At 50.2% G+C, this 15,170-nt stretch overlaps 1 protein-coding gene across 3 annotated transcripts in view; it reads right to left on the bottom strand.

Annotated features, from left to right (window-relative positions):
- The window catches only part of C14H10orf143 (chromosome 14 C10orf143 homolog), a 108,730-nt gene that overhangs the window by 51,260 nt on the left and 42,300 nt on the right, over positions 1-15,170 (bottom strand). Inside the window, exon 4 of one of the 3 annotated variants that reach the window (XM_033420708.2) lies at positions 4,557-5,916. The exons of the other annotated variants lie outside the window; for them this stretch is intronic. Coding sequence (XP_033276599.1) covers positions 5,758-5,916 — 159 coding nt within the window. The 3' untranslated portion in view covers positions 4,557-5,757. Of the gene's footprint in view, positions 1-4,556; positions 5,917-15,170 lie in introns of those variants that run through there. 3 annotated transcript variants of the gene reach the window in all.

Below are 15,170 nucleotides of genomic sequence, written 5' to 3' on the forward strand. Positions count from 1 at the left end.
GTCCCTGCACCCCCAGTCCCCAACCCCTTTTGGGCTAAAGGCACCCCTGTGCCAGGTAACCTGTGCCAGGCAGTCCACAAAGAGCTACCATGACTGTGTCATACATCTGCTTGTCCCTGCGGTGCAAGGACCATGTGAGCGTTTGGGTCTCTCCAAGGCGAAGGCCACGTCAAGGCTCCTTTTGCAAAACATCTCAGGAAGTGGGCCGTTTGGTTCATGGATATCAACTCTGTACTGGCCTCAAATTCTTTCCCCTCACTGGAAATAAGGCAGCAACGAGCGTCCTCGGTGATTCTCTCCTGGCCTGGCCCACCCTGCCTGCCTCCCTTGGTAAAGCCCCTTACTCAAAAGGGCAGGAGAAGAAGAGACCACAGGAGTGGAGCTGGAGGCCCAGCGAGAGGGGGCCCTGATGGCCATGGGGGCCTGGGGGAAACTGCACAGCCTCTTTGTCCAAGGCACCACTGCTGGACACAAGCCACCATGCAAGGGGACGCTTGCATCCTGGTCAGGACCCATGCCCCACCCGGACCTCTGTGAGGCCTCCTAGGGTGGATGCGGGGTGCTGCGCCATCCGAAACGCTATCGCCTCCTTCCCGCCACCGGAGGGCAGAGTTGGGGAAATCTGTTCCACTTTGAACGCTGTGTCTGAGACCAGACATCCGGAGTACTGGTGGCTTCAACAAACCTAAATCTCCAGGGGCCCTGACAGGTGTCACCGTCCCCACATAGGACGTTTGACCCCAAAAGGGAAAGAAGACGGTGGTCCCTTCCATAGGCTCAGAACGCAGCGTTGGGCATAAATCTGTGGACAGAATCGATTCTTAGGAGGGTGACGAATTGAGCAAAGAGCAGGGGCATTTGACACGTTAAAAGATTGTGCCAAATGGTCTTCCAAAATGATGGTAACACTTTTGATTGCTACCAACAGTGACTGAGTGCCTATTTTCCAACATCCTCACCAGCACCAAGTGTTATGCTTTTTAAAACTTCTTGCCAAATTGATTGTAAAATATCTAACAGATTTGACTTGCATTTTTTTTTTTGACTTGCATTTTTAAACTTACAAGTTTTAGCATTTTTGGCTGTAGCAAAAATTCAAGAGCAACCCAAGTGTCTATCAAGAGGATACCAGCAACATGAATTATTGTTCATATATTCAATGTAATAACACATGGCTCTTAAAACAACGAGCCAGATCTGTGCTGATGAGTTATATTTACAGGAAGGACGCTCAGGACACAGTGTTAAGTGAAAATGAAAGTTGCAGGAGTTTTGTGTGTAATTTTAATAACCTCCACACACACACGTGCATACACACGCATACACGTACACACACGCCCATGTGTGGACACGCACATTCATACAAACACTTGCACACATATGCCCCAGGAGGAGGCATCAGTGGGCATCAGGGAGGAAGACGTGAGACGGAGCCCGCCCAGCCCATGCTCATCATGTGACTGCCTTCCCAAATCCCGACAATCGGGACTTGCTTCCAGTGAGCCAGGCTGTGCTGCCAGAACATCTGAGAACAGAAAGGGAAATCTACACGTGCCAAGCGTCTGACACTAGTAGGTAAGTAAAGCGGCACGAGCCTGCACCCTGTGCGCCAACGACAGCGACAGCCCTCGTGCCCTCTGACGTGGGACGCAGCACTTCTGCAGCCCTTCGGGCCCGGCACGGCTCACGTAGAAACCACGGCAGAGCATGGCTGCGAGCTGCGTTAAGACCTTTATTCCAGAAACGTTTTTCTTCTGGGGAATGTTCATTTGAAGCAGAGGCTTCAAAAAATGAATGCAGACAAGAAAGTCTGATTAGGCGGCCACGGCATGTCCAGTCACACCCCGCATGCGGCGTGGCTCGTGTCCGTCAGCAGCGGGGATCGCCGAGGCAAACGCCGGCATCTCGTCTGCGAGGTGACCGTCCCCTGAACCTATCCAATGCTCTCCCGTATTCCCAGGCAGGCTGATAAAGTAGTTTGATACCAATCAGTTGTAGATTAGATTCTGCAAAGCACATTTTCCTAGGAAATCCAATTGCACCTGCTTTGGTTTCTGGGGCAGCATCCGTTATTTGGTGATGGTACATGATTGTGCTTTGGCTGATTGAGAAGAGAGGGTGTGATCCTTCATCTGACACGGGCCAGATGAGACTGCACCAGGGGCTTTGGAAGGGGAGGGGCCGGAGTGGGCACCCTTGGGTCCCGTGCTGGCTGGGCAGCCCCGTCTGCCCCTCTGCTTGGCATCTCCCCGACCAGGACCTGCCCCAGGGGCCCAGCCTGCAGGCCGTACATCCGAAGGCAGGCGTTTGGTGGTTTTCACCGCAATTTATTTTAATTACGTGTGACATAAAGATACCACCTACAAATGAGACAATGCTGCCATAAGAGTCTCAAGGTTACTGTAGGGAATACTTCATAACCGAAGTGTGTTTTCCCCAAGGAGTTATACTACCATTTGATTTAATTTTTAATTTTTACATTTTAATCAAAAATAGATCAAATGGTGGTGGTCTCTCTGGGGAAACATACTTCAGATAGGAAGCCGGCCATGCTCCTTTTAAATATGTAAAGCTGCCATCTCCCTATAAGTCACGGACGGCGCCTGCTGCCAGCCGCCCCTGCGATGGCCTGGGCGTGCTTCCCGGGCAGCAAGGCCGCCGGCGGCACCTAAACCTGCTCCAATCCGTCAGGAGCCTTAAACAAAGGATGAGAGGTTCATTTAATCAAAGGTCCTCTGTACCATGTGGGTCATTAGATCTCCCCGGGGTGGGGCCTGTTCTGCCTCCCACGGGGAGTCCCCTTACCTTTCCCTGGTGGGTCGGTGGGCAGTGTGAATCACATCTCAGGGGTGTGTGTGTGTGTGTACACCTGTGCACACTTGCTCTGCATTCTAAACAACAGGCAATAAAACTTTTCAATTGCAAGGAAAGGCATGCACATTCTTATCCAGGTGGGTCTTCCACCTACAAGGGTCACCTGGTTTGTCACATCACCACCTTGAGGGTGACCCGGACTCCCGCTGATATCCAGGTGGGCTCCAAGAGCAGCCACTCAACCCACCATGGACCTCAGATGATACACACGTACCTTCTGTAGCTTCTCTGGACTTGACGTTCTCATCTGTAAAGTGGGGATGGAGCTGGGATGTGCGTCATTGTGGGGACCAAGCGTCCATCAGAGGACACGCTGGAGAAGTACTGGCCACACACCAGAACTGCTCACAAACGTTATCTCGTTAGCGTCTTGCTACTGCCTGGGTGATAAAGGTAATGTGCTCATTCTCTCTCATCCTGAGTGTTGCCACAGGACACTGGAGGCTCTTGTTCAAGGCTGGATGCCTGATGGGGAAACAGCCTGGACAATGCGGGAGACCCGGGGCCTCCAGCAGCGCTGCCCTTCCCGGGGGCTGCCTTAATGCCTCAGCAGCGCCCACAGCTTTGCAGCCGGCAGGGCTTTCTGAAGTGCCCGGATCTCCCTTCGGTGAGTAACCCAGAAACCCACACTCCAGGCTTCCAGCCTCCCCCGTTACAAAGCCAGTGGATCCCAGGAAGCTGGGAGGGGGTGGGGGAGGCATGCGGGGGAGGGGCACCGCCCACTTCCTCCAACTCCTGTCCCTGCCTCAGCTGAGATCGGCAACACCACGGCCACACCAACCTGGCCCCGGAGACACGCTTCCTCACGTTTCCAGATTCAATACATCCCACCGGTGCCCCAACTCAGGGATGTTCCCCTCCGTCCGCCAATGTCATTTACATAAAGATCCACTGGAAGTGTTCCTTCTGAATCAGCTCCAGGGAAGTAACACAGTTTCTCCTAAAGGACAGGTGTGCCTCCTTTCTTTGGGCCAGCAGTCTATACAGCAGACCATCTCCGTGCCCTAGAAGCCCAGAGAAAAAGCTCACGCTCGCATCCGGCAGCCTGGCTCCCGGACAGTGGTCCTCTGCTTTGGTGACGAATCTGTCTTCTACCTCCTTCTCTGTGGCTCATCACAGATGGGCTTGGCACTGGCCTGCCCGGCTCCCTCTAGAAGCTGTGGGACAGCGGGGCAGTAAAGGCTGGTCTGGCTGCATCCTCGCCCCGGTCCTACCCGCTAAGCCTGAGGGTGGAGCCTGGCTCTCTGGGCGCCCCTCCCACTGGCCAGGTGGGCAGGCACCCGCTTTCCCCGCCCGGGTCCAGCACTCCCTGCACCCTCCTCCTCCCCGGTCACCGACGTGGCCCATGGCTTGGCTGGACAGACTAGGTCCCCAGTACCCACTTCTGGGGCCACCATGGGGCTTTGGGACAGCGTTGTGGGCCCCCAACTCAGGACTCAGGGTGAGTGGGTTTGGCTGCTGTTCCAGACCCAGGGGGCCCAGGGGAGGTGAGGCCTGCAGGGACCTCAGTCGGCTTCAGGCCCTGAGGGCCACCCACTACCCCCACAGGTACACAGGTCCCGGCAGTTCAGCGAATTTTCTCACAGACCGTGCACAAGCTGTGCATCACAGAGGAAGCTCATGAATGAAACAGAGAGCTGGGGAGACATGTTCTTAATAGACTTTATTACTACTGCAGAGGCCCTGGAACATACAGTGAGGCCCCTGGAACTGGGGGGCTTCAGCCCTCAGCACTGTCCCAGGTGTGTCCCCGAGGGTGGCCAGGGTGGGTACGAGGTCGGGCTTGGGCTCGCTCACTCATCCTTCACGTGTTTGATCCCAACGCTTGGGGAAATCACGCGGCCGAGGGGATGGGGGATGAGCAGGCGTCCTGGTGCCGGGCAGGGCTTGGACACTCCCACCTCTGAGACTGGGGAGGATGACCATGCCACCTGGCGGGTAGGAGGTCCAGCTCGGGCGGGTCCCCTTTCCTCCGCTGGGCTCGGTCTTCATGTTAGAATCCGAGCTCCACACGGTGCCTTCCCGGGGCACAGTGTGTCATCCGGGCAGGACAGCGACTCTCTAAGACACCGGGCAGGCAGGTCCAGGCCTCTCCACTCGGGGGCTGGGGTGGGTCCTGGGCTGGGAAGCTGCCGAGGCGGCCCGGCTTGCTCGCGGCCACCAAGGTGGTGTCCGACTTTACGGTCATTTTGTTCGTAGGGTTTGCTGCCAAAGTGACAACTCCTCCTGAAGCCACGTGGAGTAAGTGCCGCTTCCACTCCTGGGAGGCTGCGCCTGGGGTTTAGACTTGGAGTTCTTCTCATTTAGAGTTAGAAAGTCGGGGGAAACATTTAAAATGTTAAATGAAAACCTCAAGAAATTCTGTTGCACATTGTTGGGAATCAAAGCAGAGAACGAGGAAATCCTGTCACATTTAGAAAGGGACTATCCCTCGGAGATACACTGAGTGATTTTAACCTCATCGCCACGTGTTCTCTTTTCAGCCTACCTGCGGCGCACACGCGTGGCTTTTCTACCCAGGAGAGAATCACCGGCAACACGGGTGACACTTAGGGCTGAGGGCAGGGTCTGCAGCGGGAGGCAGATGGTGGACGTGGCTGCGAGGTCGGAGCCCTGCAGGATGTGGCAGCAGGACCACGAGCCGAGGGTCCTCGGTGGGCCGCCCCCAGCCCCGCTGGCTGAGCACGCTGCTGGCCTTGTGGTGGCTGGGCTCCTGAAGTTCATTAAAAATTGGTTCCAATCGACTCTGTGAATATTCACGGAACCCCCCTGGGTGCCAGGGAACCCTGCCCAGCTCTGGGGCACCGCCGAGTGAAGCACCGTCCTCGACTCCACTCGGGCCCGAGAAAACCTCGCACCCTTGCCCTCCAAGGCCAGCCTCCCTCAGGGCTCTGGGAGGGGGGCCGGGTAGACAGGGATGGAGGGGCGCCCTGGGCCGGCAGCTGACGGCCGAGCCAGCGTGCCTGGACGGGGGACAATAGCACAGGGACCTGGCATCATCCATGACATATAAGCATCACTAATCCACAAAATCCAGGCAAGCTGGAAGAGAAAATAAGGTGTAATCACAATAAGACTTTAACATGTAAGATTTCTAAAAGAAATGTGAAAATCTACATGACATTTTCTACCTCACATAAGACAGAGTCCTGTGAATTCATTTCATAAAAGCGGCAAAGAAACACCAAATCTGAATGCCACACTGAGGGTACAATGGGCCACCTTACGCATTTATACCAGTTGTGTCAGGACGTCTTTTTTGTTAAGACCCACACTTCCTAAGAGTGACGCGGAGCTCGAGAGGATGTAAGCAAAGCTCAGCTGCCCCAGGACCTCTGTAATCTGCTGGGCCCATCACTGCTGCTCACATGGTTTCTGGGGACAGAGTCAGATCTTCTGGGACAAGCCTCTGTGCCTCTGTGTCTGAGGTGGCGTTTCCCAGAATAGGGCCCAGAGCACGTAGGGCCCTCACTGGACCGCGTCCACCTGTGTCAGGGTGCTGGTATCGAACTTGACAACGGAGGGACAGCTGGCCGGCTGTGGGATACTCTGCAGTCCGGGTGGGCACAGCAGCCAGCGTGGGCTGCTCCAGAGCCTGGACTTGCGGACACGGGGTCTTGAGCGCATCTGTCAATTACCCCGGACGCCAGTGAAACCGCGGCATAAGTGGAACCATCTGGAGGGACAAAGAGGCTTTGTGCAAAGTCTCCTCCTGCTCTGGTCGGAGGAGAAACTGCTGACCACGGGGAGGGGGAGGAGAGGCCCTTCAGCGACGACCCTCTGCGGGGAGGGGCAGCATTCGAACCCAAGTGCAAAGTCCAAGAGTAAGTGCAGCCCTCCCTCCCAAGTGCCACCGCGGTCTTTCTAACTTTACTGTGGTAAGAACACTTAACACAGGATCCAGCCTCTCGGGTTTTCAAGTGTGCAACACACACGGTTTGCTGACACAGGCACTCTGTTGTGAAGCAGAGCACCAGAGCTTAGTTTCCCTGCTCATCTGAAACTCCACCCACCCAGCAACACCCCCCTGTGTGCCCCTCCCCCAGCCTGGCAACTAGGGTTCTGTCCCTTGCTTCTTTGAGTCTGACTCTTTTAGATTCCCCACATAAGTGAAATCATGCAATATTTATTCTTCTCTGAATGGCTTATTTCACTTAGCATAATGTCCTCCAGGTTCATCCATGTTTTCACATAATGTAGGATTTCCTTCTTTTTAAAGGCTGAATAATATTCCATGGTATGCATACACCACATTTTCTTTATCCATTTATCAGTCAACGGCCATTTAGATAGTTTCCGTATCTTGGCTATTGTGAATAGTGCTGCAATGACCATGGGAGTGCTAATATCACTTCAAGATCCTGATTTCGATTCCTTTGACTATATTCCCAGAAGTGGAATTGCTGGATCATCTATCTGGTGGTTCTATTTTTAATTTTCTGATGAACCTCCATGATACTATTTTCCATAACAGCTGTACCACTTTGCATTCCTCCCAAGAGTGGACAAGGGTTCCGACTTCTCCACACCTTCACGAACACTTATCTTTTGCTTTTTTGGCAACAGCCATCCTAACGGGAGCGAGATGCTGTCTCAATGTGGTTTTGATTTGCATCTCTATAATGATTAGGGATGTTGAGCATCTCTTCATATGCCTGTTGAAGGCATCATACGTCCTGATTTCAAAATATACTGTAAAGCTATAGTAATCAAAAAAGTATGTTAACGGTATAAAGATGGACATATAGACCAATGGAACAGAATAAAGGGCTCAGAAGTAAATCCATGCATATATGGTCAAGTGATCTTCAACAAGGGTGCCAAGAATACACAATGAGGAAAAGATAGTCTCTTCCACAGATGGTGCTGGGAAAATTGGATATCCACACACAAAATAATGAAACTGGACCTTTATCTCATACTATACATACAAATCAACTCAAAATGGATTAAAGATCTGAAACTGTAAAACTTCTAGAAGAAAATGTAGAGGAAAAGCTTCATAACGTTGATCTCAGCAATGACATGATGTAACACCAAAAGCATAGGCAACAAAAGCAAAAATAGACAAGCTGGACTACATCGCACTAAAAACCTTCTGCACAGCAAAGGAAACAATCAACAAAGTAAAAAGGCAACCTATGGGATGGAAGAAAACATTTGCAAACCATATATCTGATAAAAGGTTAATTTCTAAAATATGTAAGAAACTCCTATAACTCAATAGCAAGAAACCAAATAACTCATTTTTTAAAGGGACTAAGGACTTGAATAGCCATTTCTCCAAAGATGACACACAAATGGCCACAGGACATTTTTGATGATCGGCAACTTTTAGGGATTGGAAAAAGCATTTATGACCCCTGAGGTTAAATTTCTTCTGCTAATTCAAATTAATTATGAAGCGGCATGTCAAGAATGTTCGGAAAATTTAAGAGATTTAGATCCTCATTCAACTGGCTTTCCTGACACATGAGTAAGTGGGCCTCACCTGAAGACCGACCAAAAAGATCACTTTAAATGTCATATACATTTGTGGTTGACAGTTACATCTTATAATTTTATTCTTAATAAAGGTCATAACTAAACATGATTTAAGTTTGGATTAGTGTAATTATTTTCACCTAAGTAAATTTAGATGTCCGTAAAGGAATATTGTTTTGTCCTGAATTGGGGCTAAAAAGTCATTATGGATTTAGTTAAAGCTCAATTAGCCCTTGCTGACCTGAGCAGGCCACTGGAAGGGCTTGGGCTCTCGTTCCAGAAGGAAGGGCTGCCCCCAGGCCTCCAAAGCCTCTGGCTCTCACCCTTACCATGAGTCAAGAAGTGGGAGTGCTTCTTGCGGACCAAGGAGAGCACCTGGAGAACCACACATGGGTGCAGAAGTAGCAGTTGCCACACGCCGAGCAGTTACCACACTACATGCACACCGGCGTTTCACCTCAGGTGGCCAACAACTGTCACGATGACTCTATAAGGAGATGTAGGCCCCAAAACACAGCATAGGAAAGGGATGGTCAGACAGAAACCCCGGATGAGTCCATGAGAGCCAGGAGACGCAAACCCACATTCTGCATTGTCCCCACCAGTCACCGTGGGAACCAGTTACCGTCACCGGCCATGGGAGGCACACAGCCTCTCTTTACTGGACCACCCAGCCTTCCAACTGCTCGGAGCCGGCCCTGTAGATCAAACTGACATGCCATCCTGGACCCACACCAAGATATTTGCCCTTAGAGCGACTGGAAACTAAGGAACCTGATTTTGAGCCTGACACTGACCTGCCCCCATTGGAAGGTCATCTGGAGGGATTATTGCTGAGTTCTTGAGACAGATGGTTACTTCTACTCCACAGAAGCTGTGGGGTAGGTGGGTCCCAGGTGAAAGATGTCAGGTGGCTGAGCAAGGCTCTGAGCAGAAATTTACTGTACAGCTCAAGCTTCAAACAGAGGAGGATTCTCTCTCCTCATCCTCCTTTCTTTTCTTGCCCAGCTCGGCTGTCCCTGCGTGCAATGGAGGGAAAGGCCACGATCCATGCGGGTGCCGCTGTCTGTGACCCTCCCCTGCAGCACTGACTAAATGACAGTCGCCACATGCGTCACCGTCCACAGCCTCTGCCCTCCAGCAATTACGGCGGGAGGCCCAGCAGCGCCAACAACTCCTCCAGGACACCTGAGCGTGGCCCAGAGGAATGGACTCCATCCAAACGCTTGTCCAGGCTGTGTCCCCAAACTGGGGACTGAAGGGTCATCCCCAGCTCTGCGTGACCATTTTCCCAAAGAATCCAGGGCAGGGGGCCTTGTCTGAGTTCCTGAATTATCCCAGGGTTTCCAGTGACTGGAGGAAGAGGAAGAAGTGGAAAATGAGTGGTTGGATTTGGGTTGTCCACAGCCGGTGACTTACAGGAAGCAAGGAAAAGAAAGGGAAGCGGTGGGACTTCCCTGGCGGTCCAGTGGTTAAGACTTGTGCTTCCACTGCAGGGGGCTTGGGTTTGATCCCTGGTCGGGGAACTAGAATCCCGCGTGCTGCGTGCTGCAGCCAACAAAAAAGAAAGGGAAGGACTGAGTCACTGCAAGTCTTGATTTTTTGTTCTGGTGAAATACACGGCAAAGAACTTACCATTATAACCATTTCTAAGTGTACACTGCATCGGCATTCGGTACATTCATATTGTTGTGTAACCATCACCCCCCATTCATGTCCGGAACTTTTCCGTCCTCCCCAACAGAAGTTCTGTCCCCACTCCCGCTCTGAGCCCTGCTGTTTGCATTAGACAGCCCTGCCTTCCCACCGGGTGCAGAAGTGACAGTGATCATGGGAGGCGGACGCCCAGGAATCCTCACCAAATAAGCACGCATTCTGTAAGTAACTGATGGGCCGGAAGTTCCTAAAGGCTCTCTAAAATAAGCACAAAAATGAAGAATACTATCATGAGCTCCGGGGCCGCGGGCCGTGGTGATGAGGTCTGGGATGGTACTCGCCATGCGGCTCTGATGGCAAGGGAGGGGGCTTCACAACAGGGTCCGTGTCAGGGGCAGAGAGAGCCCGCTTTAACCTCCTCTGTCGAGGCTGCCTGTGACCCTGCACACTGGGCTGGGTGGCTCAAAGGCCCCATGCCAGTGGACCCCGTTCTAGCACCTCAAGTACATCACCGCATCGGCCCCGCTGCAGCTTATTACAAAGGGGGCACCGTGGTTGCTATTTCACAGGCAGGAAACCGAGGCGCTGGGTTGGAGTGAGGAAGCGGCAGGAGCCCCGGGCCCCCGACCCATCAGACGTCACCACTGCAGGTGCTGGACACCGAGACTAGGGACTTCCTAGGCTGTCCAGTTATTCCAGGAAAATGGAAACACCTTCCACACTGGAGCCCGGGGACTGCCTGCACCTCCACGAAGGCCCCATGTCACAGGGTCCTAAGTGACTCGGGGACATGCTGGTTCTCAGAGTGTGGTCAACGGCACCTCCTGGGGCACCTCCTGGGAGCCCCTCCCCCAGACCCGGGGACTCTGCTTTTTAAGCAGCCCCTCCCGCCCCCAGGATCCAGGAGCGCCTTGAGGAGAGCGGGCAGGTCTGGAGGGGCAGATGCTGGGGTCCAAGGAGCCTGGTTTGGACCCGTGGCCTGGCCGTGGATAACTGACCTGGTCTCACTGATCCTCTATCCTTATAAGTACAGTGAGGATAATTCTCCCCCCAAAGGGTTTTTTGAGGGTTAAAATTGATAATTCAGTACAACATCTGACATACAGTGTTGCTCTCTAAAGGGCAGCTTCCTTCCCTTTGCTTTTGGGGAAAAAATGCACCAGAAAACTGTTTGAGTTTTAAGCAGCAAAATTTCGGGAAATGATCTGGTATAACAGTTATAATCAGAAAATGTAATGGAAAAAAGATTATCTAGGACTGAGCTTAAAGTGTAAGACTGATACTAACAAAACAAAAACCAAAAATGAGGGGAAAGAAGGAAACTTAGCTGCACACGGAAGAAGTATTATCAGAGCAAAGTGTGCTGTGTCTCCGGTGACAAGTCACAACAGTGTAAAGTCACCGCTTATCCCACAATTAATCGGTAAATTCAGCACAAATCCAATAAATACTTCATGTGGTTTTTACTTTTGATATTTTGACAAAACGATCCTGAAGTTGATCTGGAAGAACGAGCACGTGAGGAGAACCGGGAGCATCTGACAAATACCAGGGGGAGGTGCCGCATCAGCCGTCCACACAAGCGTGTGCGCTGGGCCTGGACACTCCTTTTCTTCCCTTTTCTGCTCATGTGTTATACTTTAACAAAAAGGCCCCCCCCCACGCACATACACATCCCACACGCACAGGTGGTGTAACAGCCACCAGATGAGAAAGATCAAAGAACAGAAGAGGAAGTACAGAAGCAATCCCACGTATAGAAGTGGGATTTATAATCGGTGCAGAAAGATGTGGTTAGAATAACTGGTTAATATTTGGGGAAAAGAAAAGTTAGATATATCACCCTTTATGTCCCCAAACTTTGTAGCTAAAGCAAAGTTCTATGTGTTCAAAATGAAATCAGAATCATGAAAAATGTCGATGCATAACTTACATATCAGTTCATATAATGTATGTAATCCGGGGGAAAGGAAGGCCTTTCTCGAATGGTTCCAAGAAGAGAAACAGGCTAAAAAGAGGCCAACAGATACGACAGCTAAAAACTTCCAGCAAAGGACTCTGTAGACCTCACTGAAAAGAATGTGAAAAATTGTAAATGGGGAAAAAAATACATGTAACAGATGAGAGGAAAACAGACTTATTATTTAACTCCTAAAAATAAACGACCATGACATGCACCCCAACAGGAAAATGGCCAAAGATGGGACATTCAGAAAGGACACTCACGTGGCCGATGACACGTGTCAGAAACGCAACGCAGGACCCGCGCATTAAGACCACGAACTTGGTGCAAAGGTCAGATTGGCAGGGATCAAAAAGGAACTTTTGCCAAAAAATCAAAATTGAATCTGATTAAGCTTCTGGATCAACATCAATTTATAGGAAGTACAGAGGTCAGAGAAGTAGGTAGAACACGGGAGATGCAATTAGCAACATCTCAGCACAAACTCTACGAATAGTTTCCTGAAAATACACTGCAAGTGGGGACAGGAGGTGGGGGACCCGTGATCAGAGACTCAGGACAGATCAGCCACTCAGGTGCGTGGACCCTGTCTGCGTCCTGCATCCAACTCAAACAAGTCATGAAAAACCAAACAAAATAAAAACAATCACCTGTGAAATCGAAGAGGCATGTAGGAATTTGACCAAAGACTACAGAGAGATTTCATAGTATAAGGAATTATTGTAAATTTTGTTTGAGGGCTGAAAATTGTATTGTGGTTATGCTTTTCACTTTGTCTGTTTGGGAAGACAGACTGAAATAATTATAGTTGAACTAATATTATGTCTGGGATCTGCTTCCAGTACACAGGGAGGGGGAGAGGAGTTGGGCAGGACTGGCCGTGGTGACCCTTGTTGGAGCAGGTCAAAAGCTAAAGGGGGTCCTTGTACTATTTCTTCTGCCTACTTTTGTGTGTGTTTAAGACGTGCTAAGTTAAAAAGAAAAAATAAGAGTGGGTTCTATTCGGTGTTGGTGAAAGGGAAGGGACATGGGACCACCTTTCCAGAGGACAGAAGACCAGTGCACCCACTGACCTAGCAATACAACCTCTAGAATCTTCTCTTATGAATATAATTGAAAAACTTTATAAAAATGTATGTGTAGGACTTCCCTGGTGGTGCAGTGGTTACAAATCCACCTGCCAATGCAGGGGACACGGTTTCGAGCCCTGGTCCAGGAAGATCCCACATGCCACAGAGCAACTAAGCCCGTGCGCCACAACTACTGAGCTTGCGCTCTAGAGCCCGCGAGCCACAACTACTGAGCCCACGTGCCACAACTACTGAGCCTATGTGCCACAACTACTGAAGCCCACGGGCCTAGAGCCCATGCTCTGCAACAAGAGAATCCACCGCAATGAGAAGCCTGTGCACCGCAACAAAGAGTAGCCCCCGCTCGCCGCAACTAGAGAAAAGCCCACGCACAGCAACAAAGACCCAACACAGCCAAAAATAAATTTAAAAAAAAAAGTATATGTAAGAATATTTATCCAGCAATTTTTGTGATAGCAAGTAGATGAAAGAAAGAAAGAATGAATGAATGAATGCAAAGAACCTACATGCACATTAGACAGAAAGTGGGCAAATGCACTGTGTATTTTCAGTCAATGGAATACTATGCAGCCCTCTTTTTTTTTTGGCCATGCCGTGCGGCTTTTAGGATCTCAGTTCCCCCACCAGGGATTGAACCTGGGCCCTCAGCAGTGAAAGTGCTGAATCCTAACCACTAAACCACCAGGGAACTCCTGATGCTGCCCTTTAGAATGACAACCTAATACACACTTGCTGACATGAGAAGATGTACATGATGTTAACATCAAAAGTACAGGCCTACAGATGTGCGTGTCCACACAGAAAAAGATTTATAAGGATACACGCTGAAAAGTAAACATTAGTTACCTTTGCATAGGGATTATAGATGACTTTTTAAAAAAATATTTATTTTATTTGGTTGCACCAGGTCTTAGTTGCGGCAGGCGGGCTCCTTAGTTGCAGCTCCCGGGCTCCTTAGTTTCAGCTCACCAGCTCCTTAGTTGTGGCACGCATGTGGGATCTAGTTCCCCAACCAGGAATTGAACCTGGGCCCCCTGCATTGGGAGCGTGCAGCCTTATCCACTGCGCCACCAGGGAAGTCCCTGACTTTTATTTATTTATTTATAAATTTATTTTATTTATTAATTTTTGGCTGTGTTGGGTCTTTGTCGCTGCGCACGTTTCTCTCTAGTTGCAATGGGCGGGGGCTACTCCTCGTTGCGACACGTGGGCTTCTCATTGTGGTGGCTTCTCTTTGTTTCGGAGCATGGGCTCTAGGCACGTGGGCTTCAGTAGTCGTGGCTCCCGGGCTCAGCAGTTGTGGTGCACGGGCTTAGTTGCTCCACGGCATGTGGGATCTTCCCAGACCAGGGCTTGAACCTGTGTCCCTTGCGTTGGGAGCGCAGATTCTTAACCACTGTGCCACCAGGGAAGCTCCCTGACTTTTATATTTATATTTCATTTCAACTTATCTAAAATTAAAATTTTTCTTTAGTAAGTGTGAATTTGAGGTATCATTTTGAAATGCGTTAAAAACAAATGTGAAAATAAACTATTTTAAAAGCAGGCAAAACAGTTCAAGTGATGTTAATAAGTCTTCGATAACCATTTACCATGCTTTTGAATTTTCTGAGAGTTTTGTAATTTGTTCCAAGGTTTAGAAACCATTATAAACTTATTTGGTAAAATGATAAAACGTATGTGTTGATATTTTTGTCCCTACACAAAAAGCAAACAATGACAGATCATGATTAAGAAGAAATGGAAAATTTAATGGATGGATATTCATGTATATGTATATCTAATACACATACGCAAGTGCCTGGTCTGTTTCCTCAGAGTGTTCCTCCTCTTTTGACAAGAAGAGAAAGACGAAGCACCTTAAAGGGATAATCACATTTCATGCCGTCATGGGTGTGTCAAAACCCCGTTTCGTGGAATCTGTGCAGGTTTTGCGTGTCGCTAGTCTGTTTTCGTACCTGTGGTGTGGACAAATTGGTGTGGCAGGGAGAGGTGGTCCCTGTGCAGGGTCTCCGGGCAGTGGGCCTGCTTCCTGCCTGTCACATCCCCTTACATCCCGGCAGAGACAGACAGGCTCCCTGCAAACTTGCCTACGGACTTTA

This window comes from Orcinus orca, chromosome 14 (assembly GCF_937001465.1).
Source record: "Orcinus orca chromosome 14, mOrcOrc1.1, whole genome shotgun sequence".
Classification (NCBI taxonomy): domain Eukaryota; kingdom Metazoa; phylum Chordata; class Mammalia; order Artiodactyla; family Delphinidae; genus Orcinus; species Orcinus orca.